At 38.7% G+C, this 27,102-nt stretch overlaps 1 protein-coding gene across 1 annotated transcript in view; it reads right to left on the bottom strand.

Annotated features, from left to right (window-relative positions):
• oprm1 (opioid receptor, mu 1) overlaps window positions 1-21,852 on the bottom strand; it is a 65,394-nt gene extending 43,542 nt beyond the window's left edge. The window contains exon 1 of the mRNA XM_041788842.1: window positions 21,366-21,852. Within this exon, the coding sequence (XP_041644776.1) occupies window positions 21,366-21,625 (260 nt within the window). The 5' untranslated portion in view covers window positions 21,626-21,852. The remainder of the gene's footprint in view (window positions 1-21,365) is intronic.
• Between the last annotated feature and the right edge of the window lie 5,250 nt (window positions 21,853-27,102).

The raw sequence follows: 27,102 nt of genomic DNA, 5'->3' as shown, positions 1-27,102 counted from the left end.
AATGTTAACTTGGAAAATGTGCCAGTTGTTTGTCTGAGTGGGTGAGGCTTAGCGATAGATCAATCAGTAGTGAAATCAGGGAAGGCTACAGCTGGATGAGGTGCAGAGGGGTAAATACATTAATCCTGCTTTTTCCATTTCTTTCAAATGGGCTGTTATCTACAACAAGGCAAGTATCGTCTGATACCGATGACAAACGATTACATAGGTGCATCCCTACTTTTAGTGGTTTCCAATCTTTGAAAATGCAAGAAAAGAAATAGGAAACCAATTTCAGACAGAGCCAGACCCTCTCTGTGATGGAGTTCAATAGAAACAGGGACCTCTAGAAGAGTTTATCAGCTGGTTGCTTAGGAACACTGTAAGATCTCCTTCAAAGGCTCACTCTGTGCCCTTGGCCTCATCTTCAATCCACATTTAATAAGTGCAATATCTGTAAAAAGCAGTGGAAAGGTTCAGCAGCTTTCAGCTAAAAGTTTTACTTTGCCTGAGGTCTTCAGTCAAACTCTGCTTTTTTTTTTGTTTCCTCTTCATTGTGAAACAATACGCCATTAGTTACAGAACAAAAAGAAATTTTTCAAAAATTACAAAATGTTAAAAAGGCTAACAACAAAGGAGATGCAACAGTATTGTCAAAATAACTTAGAGAGAAAATGTCTGATAGCCTCTGGTGTTTAGAGATGCCAGCCTGGATGAAGAAAGATGTTTCACACGGCCTGTCACGGAGAATAAAGAGTAGAAACAGGGTTACAGAGTGAGTCACTTTGTTATTGACAGATGGACAAAAGAGCTGAAGGCTCCCATCGATCATCCCGAACAGAAGGAGACAAAATCTGCCTTCTGTTCCCTCCTCTTAAGTTTGTCATCACTCCATGATTCTGGCTCATTGTTTCCAGGGGACTGAGGCTGTCAAAGCATAGTCTTAAAACTGGAGTCTTACACTGTAAGGCTGAATTGGACTCAGAATTCTATTAGACATCTGATTTGGCCCTCAAACTTAATGACTTTGGTAATGTTTAATATAACACAAAATATCTTTATAAATTCACCATTTAATTGCTCAAAACCAGATTTTCCAATGCACAGACCTGACATTAGAACAAATCCTGTAGAACAGCCACAGACAGGCAGCTTCCCCTCCAATGCTTTTGGGACCGTTTCCTGCTCAGTGCTTTAAAAGGGAAAAAAACAAGTTCAGGTACTCCTGATAATTACATGTTGTCAGTGTGTCACACAATCGCAGAACTAATTTGGGTGATATTGGTCTCTGGACTCCACAGGGACATAGATCTCATCGCTACTCAGTGCAGACACCCTTCAATCATGATGTGTCTCTATGGACTTCAAGCACCAAGGAGACGTTGACATTTTAGTAGGTTCTAAGCAGATGGTATCACACAGCAGCAGAGAACTCCTTTTGGGGGGCAAGTAGTGATTCCTGCAAAGTAGTGACATATCCAGGCAAAATCATTTTTAACAGAGAAATGGCAAGAGGCAGAAATTGAAAAGCCTTTGTCTAAAGCCTGGATGAGCAGTGTCACACACTCCTGTATGGTCCATTTCCACAAAGCGGATCGATTTGATTCAGTTCAGTTGCATCATGGTTTAGCTCATCAAACTCTGAACTTACTTATGTTTCCTCAGCTGATGTCCATCCAGTCTCTCTCGTTGAAACAGGTAATCTGTCTGTTTTTAAAGATCCAGATCATTTGGCTCAGTTCAGTAGGGCTGATTGTTTAGTTCCCAAATGGCTCTTCATTTGGTACCAGTTAGGCTTTTTAATCAAAGATTAAAAAATGACAAAGGATGGAGGAAAGGAGACTGGCACTCAAACAAGAGCTAGTGGTGCTCATTAAAGAGCTGTTCAGTAGAACAGGCTCATTCATGAACGGCTTATCAGTACTCAGTCTCTCTCCACACAAAGCTTATGCGGTTTCTATTAAAAGCATGTTTGTGACAAAATAAGGATTATTTTATGTTAAGCTAACCTCTTAGCTCAGTACTAAACTCCTTTGGACTCTTGTCTCCCTTCATCTGGATAGATGATGCAAGGAGGTCTGCAGGACTGAATATTTGTAATATTGACTGCTTCCACACCAGGTGAATCAGTTTAACTGAGGAAAAAATCACAGTTTTTTAAAGTGTATGAATTGTATTCAGTGTATTTTAAAATGTTCTGATGATAATTGCAGCATACAGGTCCATTTAGAGCTGTGAAGTACTAACTTTCCTCTGTTCCCATTCATTCCTAATGGCTGTTGCCGCTTCCTGACCCTCGACGGACATTCAGGGTCACAAACAGCCTCTTTCACATCTATGTAAAGTAAATGTTTATCTTCGAATCACTCAGAATTTTCTTGGGCAAGACACTTAACCCTGAATTGCTCTCACTGCTGCGTCAGCGCTATGTGAATGTGTATGGATGCATATGAAAGGGACTACTATGGCTTCTTTCACCTACAGTGTATGAATGTGGAGTGAATAAATGGGAACGAGAAAGTGTGCCCGGCTATGCTAAAAGCACTTTGAATCATTATACGACTAGAAAAACAGTACAAAAATTCAAGCCAATTTATCATTTACAGGAATTATTTTATGAAAACTAGCAATGCTTTCTCACTCAAATGCTGCACATTTTTACTATCAGCCAGAGCCCTGGATATAACAACCATGCTTTCACTCCATTTTCCTGCCATCAGATGAAGCTCAAGCTCACGATTGGCTACCCTCGGATAATTGGTGACAATTTAGTGGTGTGTGGAGCCTACACTTGGATTCATTTTGGATTCAATAGATGTGTTTGCCTAACATGAAACAGCATAAAAAACAATATGCACCCTTTAATTTTGGGACATGTATTCCACTTCATATTGCTAAAACTGAACAATGTAAACAAATACTGCATAGTTCATTTATGCTTATAGAGCAGAAAACCTCAGCAGATGATGAAGCTCTTTTAAGAACACTAAAGATGTTCACTTGAAACCAAGCTGAGGATGAAACCAGCTTAGCAACATAAGCAATAGCTGAATTACAGATAGGGAAACCCTTCTATAAAGTGTAGTAGAGACACAGATTCTTAATTTGAAACTTCATTTTTTAGTGTTTTTAGAGTTTTAATTACAGGGTCCATTAGTTTTGTAAAGGGGGAAAGCTTGCAGAGAACCAGGCCTCTGGTAAATGATGCATCTAAAAAGGAAAGACAGAAACTCAACTGGAACATGCATCATGGCGCTGCAAATTAAATTTAAAAAAAATCTCCTATATATAATTTCCCATGAGATCTTTTGAGTCCCTAGCATCTGTCTGCCTAACTCTGAGAGCTTTTTTTTAACGTAATGCTACTACAACTTCTTTTTATCCTTATTATTTTGCACAAGGCTTCTTGATAATCCAGACTGACAGTAATTCTCCAGTAGGGTCCAGTGATGTTCAAACTCACTGCTGTGAAACACACACACACCCACACACACAGGAAAAGAAGCCTAATTACTTCTCTGTTCTTTCTATTTAATGGTTCCCTTAACCAGAAATTAGACTCTTTCCTCTCCGTTGTCCATTTACACAAACGTAGGAAAAATAGCACGCACAGTTGCCCTCTCTGTGTTCAATGAGCACTACACTGTAAAACTCTGGTACTGATAACAATAATGATCAATGGCATTCTGGTTAACACAATTAATCTTCATGCCCAGCTGATTGATTTATTGTTGAGGTGCTAAGGCCACAGGGACATTTTTTTCTTGGCTCATTTTGTACCGTGTGAGTTTGTCAGTACTCTTAAGCAAACAAAGTAATGAAGCATAAAATCCACAGGCAAGCGCCATTATCGAGCTTTCCGCTTGTCACTTGTTAAAAGCAATCAAGGCCAAAGTACACAATGGCAGCATGTTCATTTGTATGTCTGTTACAAAACTGAGGTACGGGTGCAAGGTCTTAAATGTATTCAGGCTGTAGAGGTAAGAAATGCTGCAGTACATGGACACAAAGATGCTTGTCTGAGATGTTTAAAGCTGCTTTGTTTACGGTCACAGCCCTGCTTTGTATATTAAAAAAAAAATATCTATCCACAGGCGGGATTGTCATACAACCTCTCAACCACACAAGCATCTTTCACACACAAGGATGATACGGATGCACATGAAAGGCAGCCTCTCTTTCAAGCTTCAAAGACATAATTCAAAATGAAGTTGAAAATTCACTGAGTACCATACTAAAGCCTCTATTTTGTTAGGTAAAAATGTGACACATACCTCATGTCTAATTTGTATTAATGAGAGGGAAGCTATTCCCTTTCATCCCACATATCTCACCTGGTGTTAATTGTAAGTGAGAATGGGGGTCTGTTTGACATTTCTAAGGAGTCAAATGCAGAGCCATTGAAGCAAGCTGAGCCTGAATGATTCTGGCTTTTAACACCAACATGGCACCTGCTTTCTGGGGGAAGAAAAAGACAGGACAGTTATATTTTTAGAAATTAAACAAGCTTTTTTGCTATGGACTGTACACTGACTTACACCGCAACAACAACTAAATATTCTTTATTGCAATTCTCTTAGAATAAAAATGCTATCTTGTTCACTTAGCATGTTTTAAAGATAAAAGTAATACTTTTTGATTCAGAAAAAATAATGCTTATTTTTCTTTAGGAAAAGAGGCACTTTTACCACATCTTCAGCTACTTACACTGAACTAGAGAAAAGCCAAGAGTACCATCTGCTTGTTATAAAAGTAATATTACAAGATATATGCCAAAGTGATTTCATTTGTCCACAGAGCGTATAATCACACATATTCACTGGGTTGTGATGACGTGATTTTTTAAAGTTGTTCATGTGATGACTTACAGATCAGATCATGTGACTCTTCATGTGATTCCCTTCACCTGTATATAATGAGGTGCTATGCACTTGTCACTTTAATCTGATGAAGAGCAGCAGTGCTCGAAACATCACTATGTCTGTGCAATAAATTATTTTATTTTTGGAGTCCTGCAGTGTGCGAGATGTTTTTCTGTTCATTCTTAGTAGGATGTTCCGATACCATATTTTCCTTCCTGATACAATTCCGATACCAAGGTGTTGGGTATCGGACGATACTGAGTACTGATCCAATACCAGTCTGAACTTTCTGAAATGCCGGTTTAGACTAGCAAACTATTTTAGACCTATATTTGACTTAAAACGGCTCAACAAATAGAATCATAATGTACAGCATCTCTGTGACCCTAAAGTTGTTGAGTTTTGCTGCTAAATATTAAAATAACAAAAATACAGGGGGCTGCATCACAGTCTTTCTCTGTCGCTCTTTTTTTAATACAAACTTTATTGCACTTTTCCAAATACAATATAAAACTTACACCTCGCATATTAACAACTGTTGTATGCAGATATGTCCTTAATGTATACAGTTGTATAAATCAATCAAGTGCATTAAAATCTAGCTCTCCTTTCTGCTATTTTGTGCAGCTGCACAAACTAAAACTTTTCATAGGCACTGTACATCTGTATCAGTTTTCAGCTGTATTAGGATACATCATTTCCTCTCTTGTAAACAATCTCTGCTTTCTTTGCTTGATAGAATATATGATGTCAGTCTTGCAACATCAACCCAAGCACTGGCTTCTGCATATCTGCTATGGAAAGCATAGACCACAATGTGGATTTAATTGACAAACCCATATCTGTCCAATATCATCTGCTATCTGATGCATCAGTTATGCTCTAAAAAGCATTATGTTTTTCAAAGTCACCCTTAAAACAATCATAACATGCTTAAATATACGTTGTATAACATTGCCGTTGTATCCTGATAAGAGTCCAACAAGAATTCTCATTAAAAAAATGAATCTAAGTATTAAATCATCATGTGTTTATTGGAAATGAGAAGTTCAGCAGTAGCTCAAATGAAGGTTTTGCAGCCCAAGTTACAGAGATCAGGTGTTTTATTTCCTCATCAATAACGGTCTTGTTATGCACCTTTCTCTCTATGGGTCTCTTGACGGTCAGCCTGAGCCCAAAAAATCAATTTGGCAATTAATCCTCATGTACTCTTTGCAAATACTTTCTGCAGTGCCAGTGATACAGATGTTGCAGAATCAACATGGCTACGGATGTTAGGATGCTGGTTTTGAAAGACAAATCAGCGATGACAGAGCTCACAGTATACACAAACTACAGTATATATACAGCACATGTATGAAATAGAAGAGACAACCATGGATAAGAAACTCTTAAAATGAGAAAACAAAATGATATCAAAGAAAGGGGAAATACAGGAGTAGGACATGAATCGTGAAATATGCAAGTCAGCAAAAACAAGGTATATAAATACCGCTGCAACACAAAGAACCCCTATCCAGACATGATGAGACACCATCCTCATCAGCAGCTATACAACAGCTAAGCTCGCCACACAGGGTTAAGGTGTGTCATCCCAACCAACACTGACTGATGTTTCCAAGTCGTAGCATACCTAAACTTCTCAACAGGTTTAGAAGATTAAAAAACACTTTAACGCTCAATTTGTAAAGACTTGGCACCACATAGAGTAGCTGATAACAAAGGCTTCAGGCAGCTATGAGTCACACTATTTAATTTCTTCAAGCTGGTTTATTACAGAAAATGAAGTGCCAAAATTGTACGCAGATGTAATGGAAAAAAAAGGTATTTTTGCAAATAAAAGTAAACTCATAGTCAAGTCAAACCAAAATACTAATTCTATAACAAATGAAGCAAACCTTCCAACTATAACAGAACATTTTCCGAGGACCTGGACTTTGAGTGTTTAGGTTTTAGGATATGTAAAACTATTCTATTCCTTTTATTTTCTGCATGAAGAACAGCTTTCTAGTCAGCACTGTGAAGGACACAGCTGCTTTCCATAATCATTATGTATCACCAAAGTATGGTATCATGGCCTCTATATAGTGATTAGGGCTGGGAAATTAATCGAAAATTAGAATGAATTACAATATGGCCTGCTACAATTTTCAATCGCAGAAGGTGCAATATTCCTTTAAGCTGAAATTTGTGTCAAAATACCAGTTTAGGACTTTTTTGTAGCAGAGATTTTATGCATTAAATATCATGCAATCATTCTAGTGCTATATTTTTAAAATAGTGTACAAAAAATCCTGTTTTCTTCATTTTTGTATGTTTTTCTTATTAAATATGACAATTATATAAAAACTACAGTTTCCTTTAATTCAACAGTTCACATAAAATTTGCAAAATGAGTAAAAAAAATCACCGCAATCAGGTATTTTTAAAAGATTGTTCTGCCCTAGTTTAAATCCAATGTTGTGTTGGTTATTGCATACAGTAGAATGAATTATTGCTTTATTGTTGTAAAATGCATGGAAAGAGGAACTTAAGAAATAATCACATGGGAAAAAAAATCACAATTAGATTTTTTTCCCAAATCGTTCAGCCCCAATAGTGATACATATAGTATCAAGGAGTGTTGCTAGCCAAGTTGTGGCTCAAAATAGGGGGTTGGTGCCTTGGAATTTCTTTTATCCATCCCTTGACTTATTTAAACTTAAATGTCCATACTTTTTAAAGGCACTGTAGTTTCCCCTCATATTAGATGGGAAGAAAGCAAATACTAGCCTGCTGTCCTGCTGTAGGACACATGAGTGACACTACTTTATGAGTCTGAATGAAAGGCCAAAGAGGAGTGATGAAGAGTCAGTATTTAACATCTTTGGTTGATGCAATGCTTGGTCAGGCTGTTTGAGCCTCTTTTAAAACACATTAGAGGCTATCTATGCATGAAACAACAAATGGTTATGGTTGCCCCCATAACTTGCAATGGAATTGGTTTGGACAGCAGCCAGTGGGAACAAGAGAAACAATTAAAGCCCCAAGTGTACTTTAGAATACATATGGGTGAGTCACTGTTGTTTAAAGACAGACTTGAAAAGAAACAGTCCCTCTGTGGAACATTTCAGAACACTTACAATCAATACAAGCACTACAAATGCTTTTGTGGGAAGTTTTGTTGTCAGGAATCAACTCAGACTTCAAAAAGATTGCAGGCTGAAACTGAGTACAATTGTATTTGTCAAGGCAGACAGCAGGAGCAACGACAAGTATACCCCATTAGAGGGAAACATTAGTGTGGAGGATGTATGATAGAACTCTTGAGAACCAGATTGTGTTGACACTTCCCAAAACATAATCTTTCATACGACTGGGTTTGAAACTTACACATAAACAGCAGATAGCCAGATGTTTAGAAGCTACTTTTGAAAACAGAGAGCAGGGTCATGGAAAATTTGCCTCATGTGAAGGAGTAACAGAAGGTCACATTTGTCATACAAAGCTTACAGAGGAAAAGCAAAGCCAGGCCGGACGGTTCAAAGCCTGTAAAACAACAACAAAGTTTTAGAAAAGCTTTAGCTGCTAAAGGTACAGGAAATGGATGATGGAGGATGAAGGCTGGGGTAGGAGGTGGTAAGGTCATTTCACACTCAGAACCTGTCTCTTTGTTTCCATGGTAACATGAAGCACTCTGCACAGACGGCATATTCCTCGAGGATCCTGTTTGACCGCAATCGATCAGCTCTGATTGAGCGTGCAGATCTCTGCTCGTGTTTGTTCCATCCCAAGAAGTTTGCAGGACAGAAAGACAACAAAAGTATGAGAATAAAAGAAGAAGAGGAGTGAGAGGAAATGTTTTATGACTTAAAGGTCATAATTTCTCGGTCAGTGAAGGGGAAAAGCATCAAATTCACAGATGTCTCTATTTAATCAAGCAAAAATGCATTCAAGGCCATGACCGTAAAGTGGGAAGGCAGATAGCATATACTCAAGTAAATATCCTCTGTGTGCCATTAGTTAAATGGTTGTTCATTTTCAATCAGCTGACTGGAAGAGGAGAGCCAGAAACAAAGAAACTGATGAATGCTGACTCTGATGAATTGGCGTTCTCGGAGAACGAAGCACATCCTTTACCTTCTTCTGAATTCCCAATGAAGTCTCATTAGTCAAGCCAAAAAACTTGCATAAATCCCCAAAACTTGTTGCCCGTAAACTTGGCATGCTTGCACACATATCCACACATTGCTGTCTGTATCAAGACTGATTTCCACTTCATTACTGGGGAGAGGAGGCAGGGGACAGGCTGGTCGTCCTAAATCTGCACCCACAAAGCAGCCAAGGATGAGAGCTGAAGTTATGTCCTCACATCCGTCATCTGCTTTGTAGACAAACAAGTTTGGAATACATAATGCGAGTTTGAATATCATCTCATTCATCATAAACGCTTTTGTACCGCTGCCAGACAGCTGCAGACAGAGATCCTGACATGAGAGGGGTTACGATGCATGACTAATACTTCAAAAGGTGATTTTACTTCTGCTTGACTGATAATCTTCATTTCACCCTAGTTTCTCTTGGTGTTAGGAAGGTGGGAGGGGACAAAAAATGACATTTTCTTTTATTGTGGTTTTATTCATGTCTTTTAATTCCTTACGCTATACTAAAATTTCTTCTGTATTTTTGTTGCTCTTATAACTCAGTAGTACCTGTTATAGAGCCATCTTGGATTTTAACATGTTTCCATGGTAACATAGAGGAAGAAAGGAAAAAAGGATAAATAAAGTTATTGTATTGTATTGTATTGTATTCACACTACAGATACACATTAAATTCAACTGGTTGCCACAGTTTCCAGCAGAGAAATGCAATCTAGAACCCACTTCTAGATGTGGATATTCAGTTTTACACACTGCACCTTTAACTGAACTCTGGGCAATCTTCACAGTCTTGGATTTTTTGTATCCATCCCCTGACTTATAGTTTTCAATAACCTTTTCTCTGAGTTGCTTTGAGTGTTCTTTTGTCTTCATGGTGTAAAGGTAGCTAGGAATACTGATTAACCAGTGACTGGACCTTCCAAACACAGGCATCTTCATACTGCAATCACATATTTACTCCACACAGTTGATCACCATGTCACTTACTGTGAACCAATCAGCACCAAATGTTTTCATTTATTCTACCTTACATATTTATATTTCATTGACATTACACTGTAGAAAACTGCTTTCACTTTGACATTGTTAAAGAGGGATTTTTTGCTTTTATTGGCACACACACCAAATTATATTGACTACATTTAATTTATAAAGTCAATAAAAGGTAAAAAAAAATATCCAAGAGGGGGATTACTGTTGATTGGCACTGTATACTGCTTATTCTGTTAATGGCTGTGGGGGGCTGAAGCCAACCCTAGCTGTTGTTGGACTGGTCACCAGCCGATCACAAGGCTGACATGAAGTGAGAATCAAGCAGTCACACTCACATCACACCTACCGGCAATTTAGAGTCACCAATTATTATAACAAGCATGATTTTTTTCTTGTTGGAGAAAGCTGAAGTCCCTGGAAAAAAACCCACACATGCACGGTCAAAAAGACCTTGTCTAACCAGCATTCATACCAGGAACCTCATTTCTGAGAGGCACAATTTTATCATTATCACAAAAAAAGCAACCACAGTAAGCACACTTGAAATGTCTAAATTTATCACAATAAATCGGGTGATGTTTTTTTCTTGGTGCTGTCCAAATAACACTTGAATTTTGATTAATCAATTGTGAAAAAATCTCCAAAAGATTAATTGCACTCTGACATCATAACACAACTTTCATCAGCAGCTTTGTCAACTTGAAGGAAACACATGATCAGAGAGATCAACACAATCCGGGCTTGATTAATAGGTAGAAGTCTGCCTTTGGGTCTCTCCTCTTGTGCGATCTAGTCCTGTTGCTGTTTTAAGGCTTGTAAAAAGTTTTAATGTGGTTCAGGGCTGTGTTAGTTTTCAACCAAAAGGCTCCTCGACACCCACAGCTCAAATGCTGTATTGAAAATTGTGAAAATTCAGTGGTACTTTCTGACCTTTAAAACATTCTGGTGATAAAGAGAAAGATGAGCAGGGCAGGGGCAAAAAAAAGCAGATGTGCAGAGAACAGAGGTGAAAGGTGTGTATGTTTGAAGAGGGTAAACATGATCAGATTTAGATAGTTTGTGTTTAAATAAATATGTGGAAGTTAGAAAGTACCAGCTGGAAATTAAACTCCAGCAGTTGGTCTTCTCGTCAATACAATGCTCTTCACATTATTGATGTAATAAATTAATCACAAAGCCTGTTATAAATCAAGACCACTTTTTTTAAATTGATTGACTGCACTATTTGTGCAAATGGGCAAAGTTCTCTCATCCTATACGTGTAAGGTTTACCTGTTGTAGGGAGGCCAGTGTTTTATTGCATGCTTTGTCATTTGCTATTTTGATGCTGTCAGATGAAGCTAAATCTGCCTATCAGTAGGGGTGGAAATCACCAGTGGCCCCACAATATGATATCATCACAGTACTTGGGTCATGATTTGATAATACTGCAATTTTAAACATTTTGCAGTACACAGAGTATTGCAATACCATATATCACAATCTATACTATCCTTTCAACTGCTTAGCTGATTTAGCATTAGTCTTGACCTCATGTTTGTCGTATTTCAGCAGTATTTTATTTTCATGTAGTACTTCTTGCTAACCTCGTGTGTCATGTCCATCTCAGTCATGCCCTGCTTGCATTCCTGATGTCCTTCCCCTTTGTCATAGACTTCAGTTCATATTAGCAATTCATTTGAAAAAAAAAAAAAACGGTACTCGGTGGACGAGACGATACAATATATCACCAGACAAAATATCGCGATACTATGCTGTATCAATTTTTTTCTCCCACTCCTACCTATCAGCCAGTTGCTTTCTGGATTTATGTCTTAATCTGGAGGACACATTGCTAACACAGATAGGATACCAAACATGAAGAACAGCTGATAGACAAAGGATCAGTCAGTAGTCAGTTTTTTTGGCCAAAACTAAATATGCTGATATTCAGAAATTTAACTAATCTGATACCAATGTTGATACAAATATAAAAATGTAGTCCAGACCCAAACCTTGAGTCGTTAAAAGAATTCTTTAAAGTTTAAAGTGGCAAACAAAGAAAAAGGCTTTAGCTGACAAAGGTCTGTTGGTTCTGCCCAAAACTTTACGAACATATTCATACATTAAAATAATATTTACAGCCAATATATAAGTAGTAAATATATGCAGATGTTTTGGTGTCTGCCAATAGGATGATTAACTTTTTAAGCTAATATCTGCCTGTAGCAATCATTCATCATTATCATTTTGATAATATTGTGCATGAATGATTTAATTTCAGTTTTTTAATGCATGCCATATTGTTTTTTTAAGATACATTTTGGGCTTTTTTGCATGTATTTATAGAGGAGGACGGTGCATGGAATCAGAAACAGGGATGAGAGAGACATGCTGCGGGAAAGGAGCCCAGGCCACCTGAAGGGCCTTTAAATTTACAATAGTACAACTAGTGCACTTTGTATAAGAACCTTTATTTAAAAAAGGGAAAACCTTGATTTGGGGGGGGTCATTAACTAATTTTGAAAGCAGTACTGTAAAAACTTCAGGTTTCAATTTTTATGCTACTCAATTACCTCCGCCAAGGAGGTTATGTGTTCGGCAGGGTTTGTTTGTTAGTTAATTTTTATTATCCATCCATAACTCAAAAAGTTATGGATGGATTTTGATGAAATTTTCAGGAAATGTTAGAAGTGGCATCAAGAAGAACTGATTAGATTTTGGGAGTGATCAGGCTCACCGTCTGGATCCAGGATTTTTTTAAAGGACTCTGTACTATTGGGAGAAAGGGCTAATGGTTTTATTGCAACAGCAAACAGCAATATTGTCCAGTATGATCAAATTCAAACATTCTTACCAAATCGTGCAGCACTACTCAGCAGTTGTGTGCAGTGGCACCGCCAGGATGACAATTCAACGTACGCACAATAACCATTCCACTGAATGACACCTCTAGGTTCCCACCGGCACTTATAAGAGCACACCTACAAACAGGTACACAGAGACAGAGAGAGAGAGAGGCAGACTAACACTGCCAAGAACCGCACCAAAACTCAGATTTACCACACACAGCCAGAAAACTGCCCCTTAAACACTAGACAGCTGTTAAATGTTGAAAACAATGCACTGGGCTTCTCATAACGCTACTCCAGGGGAATGCAGGGTAAAATTCTGTAGGGCTACAAAGCAGGTAATTATTCAGTCATTTGGAAACATTATTTTTGGAGCTGCAAAGAAAAGGGCAGATAGAATAAGAAGAAAAATAGCATCAGCATCTGCCACTGCAAGTTATGCTGCACCAATCATATGCCTTGCTTCAAATGTATTTGCATCATGAGGTTTGTGAAAAGATGCAGCATAGACTGCAACTCAAGAACAGGAAGAGGAGAGAAATTGTAGAGAATAAAACTACTATCAGCTGTTGTCGCGCTTTTATTTTCATTAGAAAATATGTATATACTGGCAAAAAAAATGTACGCACAGGATTATGACTGATTGTCTATAGTGGATGTCAGTATTACTTTGTTAGGACACAACAGACAAACACAGAGTACTGGTATCTGTTCATGGCAAAATCAGTTGTTGATTGCCAATGTTTGTCAAAAAGGACGATATTGGCCAGTGGCAATGTTGAGCAGATGCATCTGTGGATCCATACTGCTTACAAGATAATTAAAAAACAGGGGTTAGCGCTGTTGCCTCACAGCAAGAAGGTCCCTGGTTCGCTTAACGGTCAGGGCCTTTCTGTGCAGAGGTTGCATGTTCTTGCATGCGTGGGTTCTCTCCAGGTACTCCGGGCTTCCTCCTACCACCAAAAAAATGCTCATAAATGTCTAAATCAAAGCTGTCATTAATTTTCTTTTAAATATATTAGAGCCTGTACAGTCTGTATTATGACTGGGAATTGAGTTCCACTTTTCTGTTGTTCTCACTGAAAAAAAGATTAGCATTACCTCTGCACTGATAAGAAAAGTCACACCTTCTATCTTTATTATGCACCAGCCTTTGCAAACACCGAGTAGCCCATGTCAACCACTCATAATGCTGCACATCACAGCCTCATATCTGAGGTATTCAAAGCCACAAACCTGAGCCCTACTGGACATATGTCAGAAATGGCATAAGGAAGAACTGATTAGATTTTGGGAGTGATTCGGATCACCGTCTGGATCCAGGAATTTTTTTAAAGGATTCATTACTATTGGGAGATAGGGCTAATGGCGGAGATCTGCGCTCTCGGAGTGCTTTTCTTGTTCCTAATAGGATCTAAGTGGACCAACAATCTTGAAAAGTAAATACCCAAGCAGTTTTTCAGGCCGGTATTTCAGATCCTAACTTGTAGGAGAGAGAGCCACAAGTTGGGTCTATTTGATACATGAAAATTAAAATTTAAACTAAAATCCATACTAAAAAAGGCTAAAGTGTTTTAACGGTCTAATGAAAACAGAACTATTTTCTGTGTCTGTCTATATGGAGTCAAATCATGACAGATGCAGCAATAACAACACCAAACAGTGCTTATTTCCTGTTTTATGTTTGTTTTGGCTAGATCTAACCTCTTTTATTCCACGTTTTTGCTTCTTTATCATTACTTTATCATTATCTTACACCATTTCAATATTTACATTTACAGCACACTGTCTTTTATAATAAAGCTCTACTGAGTCTGTCCATATTTTGGTTTTTGTTGTGTTTAAAGTGAATTTTGGATTTTTTTCTGTGCTGTTCTCTGGGGAAAGCATCCATCTTTATTTTGTTCTGCAGCCATCCCTGTTGCTGCTCAATATTTCCACTTTTGCTTGTGTAATCTGATCTAAAGTCGGCCTAATAATCAGCCATGATCCACACACAGAGCTCCATCCTCTCTCTGTAATCAGCGCAATTCAAGGTTTTCCTCTAACCACTCAAGTATTAAACATGCTGAAAAAACTTTACCCACACTCCATCATAATACACCATGTAAACCTGTGCCAGTTAGATCTTTGATTCTTAGATCCTGTTGACCCTCAAAGCTGAAATCACTTGACAGTTTACCAAAGAACATGCACTAATAGTGAGGCGTGTAGTCTCTCTGTTTGGGTTTGCCTCTATAATCCTAGTCACACTTCTGAGGGCTCATTCAGCTCATATTTGTATTTTCTGTCAAACCGACCGGAAGAAACAGATTTCATGGACTGGTTATGTTTTTCACTGAGAACAAACGAGCAGAGAAGAGGACTCAGGCAAAGAGCTGTCAGGTGAGTACAACCCCAAACTCACTAATGGATGTAACACTCTCTCTGGAGGAGATGTGCTTTGCCTAGCAACAGCGCTGATCTCTTAATTCTGGCTTTAACATGTGTGTCAGTGTGCTGTGTCAGCTGAAGACATTATATTGTCTGTGCATCTTTGTATAGGTCAGCTTGTTGTTTTATTGAGTTAATAAAGTGTGAGTTATTGTTTTTATGTGACTTGGAGTCACCACTGTTCCACAGATAGCTCTGAATGTGATGAGTTTTTTCTAGTAAAGGTTCACTTAGGAGAATAACGGTACTGTATTCATTATTCATAATTTGTTTCATTTAAAGGCTGCAAGTTTTGTCCATAGAAGAAGAAATTATTATTGGTTTGTGCAAATGAGACTTGGTTCTACTGTCTCTCTAGATCATTGGCTGTATATCTATATGGGCAACACAGCTCCGTCTCCTCTTGTTTACAAAAGTGAAGATAAATACCCCCATGAGGACTTTGACATACTGCGCTGGTGATTAATATAAATATAAGATAATCCCTCAGTTTGGTCTACACATTTGTTGGGTTTTTCACCAGTCAAAGCAAAGAGAAAGCCACCATCAAAGACAACTCATATTGAATCTTGTCTCATGTTCTCCGGAAGGCAAGTGTGAGACTTCATGGTCATGTGGGAGAAAGTTCTTCGGTCTGATGAGATCAAAATGGTGCTTTTTGGCCATGAGACATGAGCCTATGTTTGGAAAACACCAAACACTGCCCATCACTACAAACACACTGTCCCCACTGTGAAAAACAGTGGTGGCAGCATCATAGGTTGCCAGGCAACCAGAGCAGTAGGCAGCAAGAAAGACGCACGCTTAAGTTAAATCTTGGACTTCTGGTCTTTTTCACAATTAAGTTGACAACATATGTTGGAACCTATGAAAACAGTGGAGATGGATGGTCCAGGACACCTTTGAGAGAAAGAACGGGAAATTCCCATAAAGAAAAACCCAAAAAAGGGGAAAAAGAAGACCTCAATCTCAACTACAACTCATGGCTAGCTTAAGAGGTAACAACAACTGCCAGTAACTGCCATGGAACACTGCCTAAACAACAGGAGACTACTGAAAGCTACAAATTGAGGTAGCATGGGGCGGCACATACAAAAGCAGCGGCCCAGCACTACATCACTAGCAGCAAAACAAAGCTCTACATTTACACCAGAACTGACAGCATGCCCACGGAGTTGACATCTTTCCTGACTGAGATTATTTGGAGAACGGGGCGCTAGGAGACTGAAAGGAGGAGGGCATGGAGCAGCATGACACCTACAGCCGGTGGGGAGGAGGCAGAGACGGCATTGTGCAAGAAGGTGGAAGCAGGGCAAACAAGCCGGGTGGCAGGCTAGGCTAAGAGCAGCCCCACACAAATCTGTCGTACTGAGCATCTTTTTCCCAGGTGCCTACTCCCTCGCCAGCAGGATGGATGACGTGAGGCTGCAAATATCTAACCACCGCTACAGAGGAGACTGCCAAACATAATTTTGTTGTGTTTTTACAATAAAATGACAATAAATGACTATCTATCTATCTATCTATCTATCTATCTATCTATCTATCTATCTATCCATCCATCCATAGTGTGAGGATGCTTCTTTGCAGCCAGCCCTAGATGGCCTTTAAAGGTAGAGGGTAAAATGAATGTGGAAATATAAAGGAAAATCCTTGAGGATGGTCTTGTTCAGTCAGTAAGAGAGCTACAGCTTGGAACAAGATTTCTTTTCCAGCGATGATATTCTTTTGGGTCCCCACCACCAGTTTAAGCACGAAGGCTCTCATTTGTAGACTAGTTAACTGGTGTGTTTTTAAATATTTTACATAATCCTTAACCCTCTCTACTCCTCTACCCAAAGATGATGGTACTCTTTCCTTCCCTGGGCATAGGACAGAGCTGTGGAAAATTAGTGGGAAAAAGATCACCAGGGATGGATGCAGAAAAACATCCCGAAATATTTGGACAGGAACTATTTGGGGAAACACTCAGACTGAAAAGGATGATGTGTTCAGTCTAGCAAATGAGGGTTCACTTGGTGCTCAATCTGCCCTGGAAACAGTGGGGGAGTGAGAAGAATTATAGGTGTAAGAAAGTAATGACATATTGTAGTGGAGATAGAAGTAAATCATATAAAGAGGTTTTTAGCACACTTCCTTTTCTCCAAGTACCTTTCTGACAAGTTGAGCACAGCCAATCCTCCCCTCGGCATCCCTTTACTGCTTCTGTCAGGCCTACAAAGTGGATAATCACAAAGTGGACCATCCTCACCTTTAACTTCTTCCTCCTTAACTTTCACATCACTCAACATCAATCTTTCCCCTTTTGACCCTCAAATTATGTCGAAATTCATCTCTGCCCTCTTTCATCCCATTTTTCCTCCTTCAACTCTCAAAGTGCCTCACCAATCAGATGACTTCTGACAGCCCTAAAGAGCCTAATCTGGGGTGACACAGCATCAGCAAGGGAGTGTTTCACTCTCATTGATGTGCATTTCATGCATACTTAACGAATGCTTGTAACTCCAGCCTCTCGTGGTGAAATTCTCTCTGGGCTGATATAATTTGTATGGTGTGGGAATGGAATCCACAGTACAATACAACATGATACAATTAGCTATCATACAATATATAATGGTATGGTACAACATGGCAGAAATTGATATAATACAATACAATGCATTATACTATACAGTTTGATACCATACTGTACCATACAATACAGCATGGTACAGTACAATGCAATGCAAAGCAATATATTATACAATACAATTTGATATGCTACAATACGATTTAATGTGATATGATATGCAAAACAATGGGATACAATACAATATGTTACAGAAAAGATTTGATATGAACAATGCAGTTTGATAGGATAGGATACAATGCAATGTGATACGGCACGATACGGTACAGTAGGATTTGGAATGATAAGGTATAATATGGTACAATGCAGTTTGATATGATTCGATATGATCTGATTTGGTACACTGCAGTACTGTATGTTATGATATGATAGTCTCTCATACAATAAAACATGATACAATACCGTATGATACAATAGTGTTGTAGTACCCGAGAACGGCCTTGGTCTCAAGACCGGTCTCGAGACCATGTTTAAATGTCTTCGTCTTGTCTACCAATCGAGAGCATTTTTACTCAGTCTTGTCTCGGACTGGCCAGTCTCAGGATTTACCATCAAGACAGATCGAGACCACCACTGATGTGCTATTCTTCCACATCATTAATGTGATCATAAGTAGAAGCCCTTGCTAAAACAAATAACATCTTCTGTACTTACGGTGGTGAGCTGGGATTTTTGAGTATTTTGTTACTGAATTTTGTTCAGATTGGGTGTATGATGTCTTTCGCAGTTGAACTGTTTCTGATTAATTAATTTTGTTACTTTACTTGAAAACCGCCATTAGCTCACTGAGCCTCCTTAGAAATCTACCACCTGCAAAAACTCTGATCTGTCCATTTTATTTCTAGGCAGAGATGCCTCTTAACACTTATTTTAGCCCTCATTTACCTGAAAAATTTAGAAACACATGTCATTTTCAGATATTTAAAACAATTCCAGACTTGTCAGTGACTTTGCATTATATAATACAAGGATTTATTTTTCTATCAAGAAGTTAGCTGAACAAATTTGCTAAGATTTTGGATTTTTGCATTGTGGTGCATTGAAAACAGAGTTGCAGACACCTCGATTTAGCTGTCAGATCTATTTAAAAGCAAAGTAAAATTTAAGAGAGAGTGCTATTTTACTGTTCAACCTTGTGAATATTTGTTTTTATTACCTCCGCCGAGGAGGTTATGTGATCGGCAGGGTTTGTTAGGTAGTTAGTTCGTTTTTTAGCAACATAACTCAAAAACTTATGAAATTTTCAGAAAATGTCACAAATGGCATCAAGAAGAACTGATTAGATTTTGGGAGTGATATGGATCACTGTATGGATCAAGGAATTTTTTTAAAGGATTCTGTACTATTGGGGGATAGGGCTAAGGGCGGAGGTCTGCGCTCTCCAATTACTTTTCTAGTTATTTGATGGTCTTGTCTCGGATTGTCTTGGTTGAGATACTCGACTCAATCATGACCCCCAAAAGTCTTGGTCTTGTCTTGGCTCAGTGCACTATGGTCTCGGGCACGTCTTGGTCTTGGATTGTGTGGTCTTAACTTCAACACTTCAATATGATAAGATACAATATATGATACAATATACCTCCAAATACTGATATAGTATGATGTAGTACAGTATAATACAGTCCTACTTGATTTGAATTACTACAATACGACAGGTTACAGTGGGTTTTTACTGATACAGTACTGTGTGATATGGTACAATAAGGTTCAATAAAATAGTAAATAATTTAATTCTATTTGAGGTTAATGCAATACAATTTGAAATACACAGCCTATCTCATTATTCTCTGGATCCTCAATAACTGATATTTAGACAAACAAAAATTGAAATGATACATCATGATAGACATTCTAGTTGTCATTTCTAATCATGCTTTGTCTTTTAGCTTCTTTTCCACTACAACTGGACATAATCGCACCGTGTTTTTCTTCTTTTATTCTGCTGTCAGCTTCTTCTTAGGCCAGTTTAACTTCTGTACACTTTATCCTCATTCATATCACAAGTGTGATAAGAAGTCGTGAAGGAGTGAAGAGGTAGGGCCGATTAGTCTCATGTTGTACTTAGTTCACCTTTTCCTCTTTTTTACTAACTGTCTTCACCTTTTATTCTCATAAAAACCCTTCAAGGGATGGGTGTTGCAAACTAGGATTTGCTATTTCACTTTATGCTTGCATGGGATGACTATTCTTAATTTGTATATGTATGTTGTATCTGTCCCTAATAAATAATCCATACATAAATAAATACATTTGTTGAGTATGTTCTTTCCTTTTAATATTAATATACTGATATAGCACCATTAATATGTTCTGTCACGGTTGTCAGGGTATTGATGTGGACCCTTATCAGTTTTGTGTTCCACCCTACAAATTAGCATGATGGGTCATTTTTAAGTAAAACAAGAGTAAATGCTTTTAAAATCATTTTTACTCTATGACCACATCTCGCTTCTGTCCAGCCTTTAAATGCAACTTCCTAAGAGTTACATCTAATTTAGTGTATGGTTACTGTACAGTAAGATATTTCACCTACTCAGTTAGTTTAGTAAGTGATCTGAAATCATTCATTTTTGCACCACTCACCATGAACCCATATCATCTAATATCAAAGTCTTTTTGACAGGCTATTTAAGAGAACAAAAGCTCCTCCTGTAATTAAATCCTTAAAGACTGACATATCTATGAAACAACATTTAACATATTAATCGACATGTCAGCTGAAGGAACATACCCAACATGACAGCAGCCTATGTGTGAAGTGAAATACATGTAGCTTTATGCTGTTAATGTCATTTCTATTAGCCATACACCAGTGTACTAATCTGTTCTATGAAAGCCATTATACTGTGACTGAGTTTAAAGCAATACATTTGTATGCAAATTACTTGTTTTAAGAGCTTTTCTGAAACTATTTAAGGCCTCTCATCTAATTTACATGAAGCACATAGTCATAAGGGAACAGGAGACACTGAAGTCACTCTGAATATGAAAACAGCAGCATCTGACGGGATACACTGGCATTATGTATTTTGTATGGTGTTCACATGGGAGTGATATGCCGAATTTTGTCACAGTGCGTTTATGGATGTAGTGGATAAATTATACATTGACAGAAAAAAAGGGAGAGGATGGCTATGTTGTGTTTTCTTAACACATACGCAACTCCTCCTGTGTTGTCAGACACGGTGTCTGTTATTCACAGCAGCTTTTCCACTCATCCCCCTTGCTTGGCTTACTAGTTTGTGCGCGCGGGAGCAACTTACTGCTCGGTTTGAGGCATTTTACGCACGAGTGACAGCTGAACTGGCACTGCCAACACCATATTCACATGGTCACTCTCGTTTACACAAACGCTGCTTTATTGGCATTATACAGCAACAGGTTACTACAAAGTGCTTTTCCAGTCAGATACAACACGGGGGTTGAAGATAAAGGTGTTAAACAATGCACAGCACGCATAGAGAATATATGTGAGTGTTTGAGCTCTTTATCTTACCTGACAACGATGTACATCACCAGCACGTTCCCCACCAGCCCCACCACACAAACGATGGAGTACAGAGCGGTGATAACAATCGCAATGATAACCGGGTTGGCATCGTCCTCGAGCCTGGCGGTCAGCCTCCGGTCGCCGTCACATCTCGCCTCCGCGAAGCTCGCGCTGTCGGTGCCGTTGGTGAAGTTCCGACAGAAGCTGCTGTTGTTGAAAAACTGGCTCCGGTAATCCGCGTCCGAGCCGTTCACTGCGCTCCCCATGGTCCTCGCTGGCTCGGTGTGTGAAGGTAAATGTGCCGCGCGCGTCTTCAGCCTCTTCTCGGGTGTTCGTGTCGGTGTCTTTGATGTCCCGCTGGGTGTCTGTCTGTCGTTTGTTTTGGAAGAAGCGCTGTCGTACACGCGCAGCACGGAGCTTCAGCAGTCTCCTCGTGTTGAAGAATGTGGCCGCGTGCGATGGAGTGAGAGCTCTGACGACCCTCGCGCGCCACAGCGAGCCTGCACGGAATAGAGGCAACGGCGTGAAAATGAATTAGTTCGCTCCTTTGCTCCCTTCCTACCTCGATTCCTCAATGTCTCCTCAACTTCCTCATCTTGTTTCCTCACTTCCATTCCTCCATCATTACCACGTTTTTTTATTCCTGTATACTACACCTTTTTTCGTCTGTCCTAATTTGCACATACCTATTACATTCCTTTATTTTCATTTAGCGGAAATATTAACATTTTCGCATTTCCTTACTTCCAGTCTTTATTTCCTGTTCATTCGTCATTATCTTCTTTATGCTCACTTTTCCTTTTTGCTCACCTGTCATTACCTCTTCTTTACTTCCCTGTCTCATCTGAATGATCTACAGCAGAGGTCATCAAATACATTTGCACAAGGGCCACATTTAGTCTTGACAGAGACTCTGGGGGCCGGATTTTCAAATAAACCAAAATAAATTGAATATTTTTGGCCAAATTAACATATTGTTTTAGTATTTGTATTTTCTTTTAAAATGCAAAACATTTTTAGGCATTAACAGTGAGATCTATCCCTATTATCTAAAAAGCAGCAGGCCACAAGGAGACAGGCCTGCCCACAGAATTGGCTGGGCCTGTGAAAAACCCAGAGAAAGGGCTCTAGTTGTGATTTTTGCACATGTTAATTCATTTTTTACACTTTTAGCCCCTTTTCAGTATCAATTGGACATTTCTGCGACATTTTTTGCTACTCTTAACCCATTTTGATCAATTTTGCCCCTTTTAAACCAACCGTTGCCACTTCTTTAACCATTTTGCCAGTCTTTAACCCCTTTTTGCCACTTTCCTGCCAATTATTGCCCCTGTGTGCCACTCTTTAACCCTTTTCAACCACTTTCCCTGCATGTTTTAAGATCAGATAATACTTTATCTACCCTTTGTGCTACTCTTTTATTCATTTTTCCTCTTTTCAATTATTTTTGCAACTTTTTACCCCTTTTTAATTATTTTTTTGCACATTTTTTGCACTTTTGACCCATTTTTAAATACTTTTTGCCCCCTTTTTTCCTCTCTTACCCATTTTTGGCAAATTTTATCCTCTTTTTACCACTTTTTCTGCCGATGTTTGTCCCTCTATGCCACTCCACAACCCATTTTGACTCTTATCACCCATTTTTGCCTCTCTCTCCCTTTTCTCCACTTTATCTGGCCATTTTTGCAACATTTCTGCCAGTCTTAACCCAATTTTTAAAAAATATATTCTAAAATATTTACTAATAATGTCACACAAGTGAATTTCTGTAAAAACAGATGAAGTCCTTAAGTCATTATAAAACTATTTCAATTGTAATCATTTTTTAAGGTGGATTTAAAAGCTGTAGACATTTAAAGCCAAAAGATTTAATGATCTTTTGGGGGCCAGATAGGAAGCTTTGGGAGGCCTGATATGGCCCTCGGCCCTCCAGTTGATGATCAGTGATATGCAAGGAAAAAGGGTGAGAGGACTCCCCCTCTTCCTCTCTTCATCTCATCCTTCTTCCTTTCTTCCTCTTTCTTCCTTTCCTCTTTCTCTCCTCTCTTTTATATTGTCATCCCATCCACAGGCCAAATTTCAGTATTGAAAAACATATCTAAGTTTATAAAATTAAGCTTCAAAATCATGAAAAATGAGGCAGTAAAATCTGCTCTAGGATGGTGTGGGCATGTCGGTTTTATGAGCTGAAGCCATGCCCACTCATGAGAAATATGATCCTCTTAAATTTGAAAAAAGCTTCTGATCAGAGCACAGCTGCCTGGCTCTACGCCAGAGCAGAGAGACAGATGTGGGGGGATTACATTTACTGTTTTCTGGTACAAATCTCTCTGTTATGATATTTTCAAAGTAGGCCACTGAGGCTGATAGATTTGGGAAATTTACTCTACAATTAACAAAAACATAGCATTTAGATGGCTTTTAACTTCAAACGAGGGCAGTGACATTGGCTAACAACAGACTGTACTGAGACGAACCTCGGGATTTTATATCATTATAGTCTTGGAGAGGATTCCCCATCAAGACTGATGTTGTAATGGGCTCCTATATTTGCACTGCCCAAATAAACCAAGCCAGGAAAGAAAAGGGGATCTGGCTGCAGACCTCTATGGTGGGGCATTCAGCAGCAGACCTCTACGGTGGGGCATTCAGCAGCAGACCTCGGCTATGTCCCAAACCACACACTCATTCCCTACTCCCTAAACACAAAACTCCGGCTGTGGGACAATAACGGATCGTGGGTTTCCATGACAACGGCTGAGGATTGAAATTAATGGCAGAGATTCACTAAAAACTGACCGTAATGTATTTCTACAGAAAATGAAAATACCAATAGATAAAAAAGTTTTGTGTCTTTAGTGGGTAAAACAGTATATGTTTTTGTGTGTATTATCACTTATTTTTGCATAAAGATGATAGTCTCATGTCTTGTAATCCTCATGGGGAAAAAAGTTACTCCGTTTTGAATCCTTAACATTTTTTATTTAAAAGATTTATAAACCAATTACAAGCAATAAGATCAAAGCAAATATTACAAAGTATAAGAAGATTGTGATCAACTGTATCAAATGCTTTCCATAAATCAATAAAACAGCTGAACAATGCCTCTTCTTATCACTATCAGGGGCTTAAAACAGAACATTTACACAAGTTTTTTGTTAACCAGTGATTCCAGGATTTTTGACAGACAGGGTAGCTCAGATATTGGATGGTAATTGCTAGGAATGCTAACTTCTCTGCACTTATCCATTTTCACATGATTTATCCCTTCGTTCTTTCATTCCTTTGCCCTTCCCTTCACTTACTTCCTCTTTTCCTGGCATCCTTCTTCACTTCCTCTTGCTGATAGTTTCCCTCCTTTCTTTCCCTTTTTATCCTTCTTTTCTTGTTTGCTTTTTTTCCTTGCTCCTTTCCTTCTTTCTCATTCCATCCATTGCTTCCTCCTTTCTTCTCTTGCTCATTGATTAGGGGGTTATTGAGTTTTTATCCCCAGTGCCACCTGTCACAAATAGCAAATGCAGGGGCACACATATACTCAAGGGTATGCTGTAAAAATCAATTGTACCATTGGCTCCCACAGTTAGTGAAACCACATTGTAAATCCAATAAAACAAACAAAAAAAACAAATACAACATTGTTTCAGATGATCAAATACCATAACAGCAGCAGTTGCCCCCAGTATAATCTGGGGACAGAACTGGATGTTAAGGTGGAGTCCAGGGATTATCAGTAGTGCGTTGATGTGTCTCCTCACTCCTGATTTCTGTTTTCTGATGCCGTATTGTAATCAGTGAGGCTGAGCGAGGGGATGTAGCACAGTGTAATCCAATAGGGATTGATTTTAATCAAGATAATGTCCCTGCTTGTCTCATTATAGTTTCAACAGAGGCACAAAATGGGCAAAGAGCATTTATGGAACGTGCTGGAGGCCCGAAACTGGAGTACAACTAGTCGTCAAAGTCATTATTTATGGGTTTGTTTTTACAGGAGGTTTGATGAACAAAACCCACACAATAAAAAAATCTTGTTAGCTAATTGTGTTTGAGCTACAGCTGAATAAAATGTGAGCAACAGCAAGTTGGAGCTGTTTGGCTGTTGATGATGAGGGCACTAACTTTTATTGCTCGAGGAGAGAGAGATGCTTCCAAATAGCAACATAAGAGTTTCATTTAGTTTGGGTGACACATTGTTCTGTTACTGCTGCCCACATAAAACAGATATTCCTTCTAGTTCTCAGATTCATTTTTTACAAAGTAGATTCACTTCTCTGGCTCATGCACTAGCACCCTTTTGAATATAAGGTCAGCTTCCAGCTTGTTTGTGTTTTGTGCCCAGAGGTACGTGAATCATTGTTGTGAGACTGAGCAGAACTGCGCCAGAGGGTCTACAGTGGAGAATGACATGAACAGGACACAGATGGATGGAAGTTTTAAAGGAGAGGATCAGATTTTGCAAGTTAACCATGATACAGTGGGGAGTTTTTAATATCCGCTTTTCCTGCTAATTCGCTTTAGCTAGTTTTAAGGAGCAAGTCATTGTAGCTTTAAAGAGTCATTTTAGGAGGAAAATACTAATGTAATGCCTTTGATAATCACTATAGAAAGTGAGGTAATTTCAGCATTACAGGGATGTTTTGATTTTTCACTTTAAAATAACACAAATATTTCTAGAGCATTAAACCAAGGATAACTGAGGACTGTATCCCTGGCTGGCAAAACAGTCTGGCTGCCAACTGTTCATTTCTGGCAGCCCCTCTCACCACGGTTCATCTGAGATGCTGTCTGTCTCAGAACAGAAACACACACTAAACTTTAAAGTAAGATTCAACTTCTGTTTAGGGTTAGGGTAGGGTTAGGGTAAAAAAGTTGAAAACCTGACCTTCAAAACCTAATCACAAAATGTTTTATAAAGACCAGTAAGCAGCCTGCTTCCAAGAAAAAAGCTTGTCCTCCATGAAAACATTCAAACACTGCCAACTTAACCTACATAGCTCTGTTAGCTGCATAAGCTACATAGATAATGTAGCTACGTAGCTAACTGATCTGTTTAGCTAACTGGCTAAAGGTAAGCTTACAAAGCAGCCACATATTTGCATGTTAACTTAAATATAGATAACAGAGCCACGTAGCTTATGTAGATAACATTGCTAAAGCTAAGCTCACAAAGCAGGTAGGTATCTACATTATCCGTATATCTGCATGTTAACTTAAATATAGAAAACCAAGCAACATAGTTTATGTAGCTAACATCTCTAAAGCTAAACTCACAAAGCAGCTTTTTGAGTTGCGTAGGTATGTTAATCTATGTAGCTACATTACCTTTTGCTATGTTTGCTAAAGCTCACATCACTGAAGCTAAATTAGCAATAGATAATGTCCATTTTCGTATTCACCTGCAGTGTACTGATTTGCCCAAAATGTAGTATGCAGTATGCGAACAAATGCGAAAGTTGCAGTATGCCAAAAATATGTACTGATTCGGGAAAATTTCACAGTATGCACCAGACCAGTCTGCTTTGCCTACTGTTACCCACAATGCAAAGCACCAGGTCAGAGACCGTAATGGTGGAGAGCGGTGAAACTTTCCCTGCTCTCCACTGACAGTTACAAATGGAAGTGACATTACTTTTTATCTTTACCTTTTTAAAATGAAGGCTACTATAGCAAAATAAGTTGTAATAAGCTCACTGTTGTTTTTGTTTTGCCGTTACGGCTCGTAACGGCCGGAAAGGTGCTGTCAAGT

The sequence above is a fragment of the Cheilinus undulatus genome, linkage group 6, assembly GCF_018320785.1.
Source record: "Cheilinus undulatus linkage group 6, ASM1832078v1, whole genome shotgun sequence".
NCBI classification, from domain to species: Eukaryota; Metazoa; Chordata; class Actinopteri; order Labriformes; family Labridae; genus Cheilinus; species Cheilinus undulatus.
Note: the sequence above shows the minus strand (reverse complement) of the source record. Positions and strands in the feature narration are given on the sequence as shown.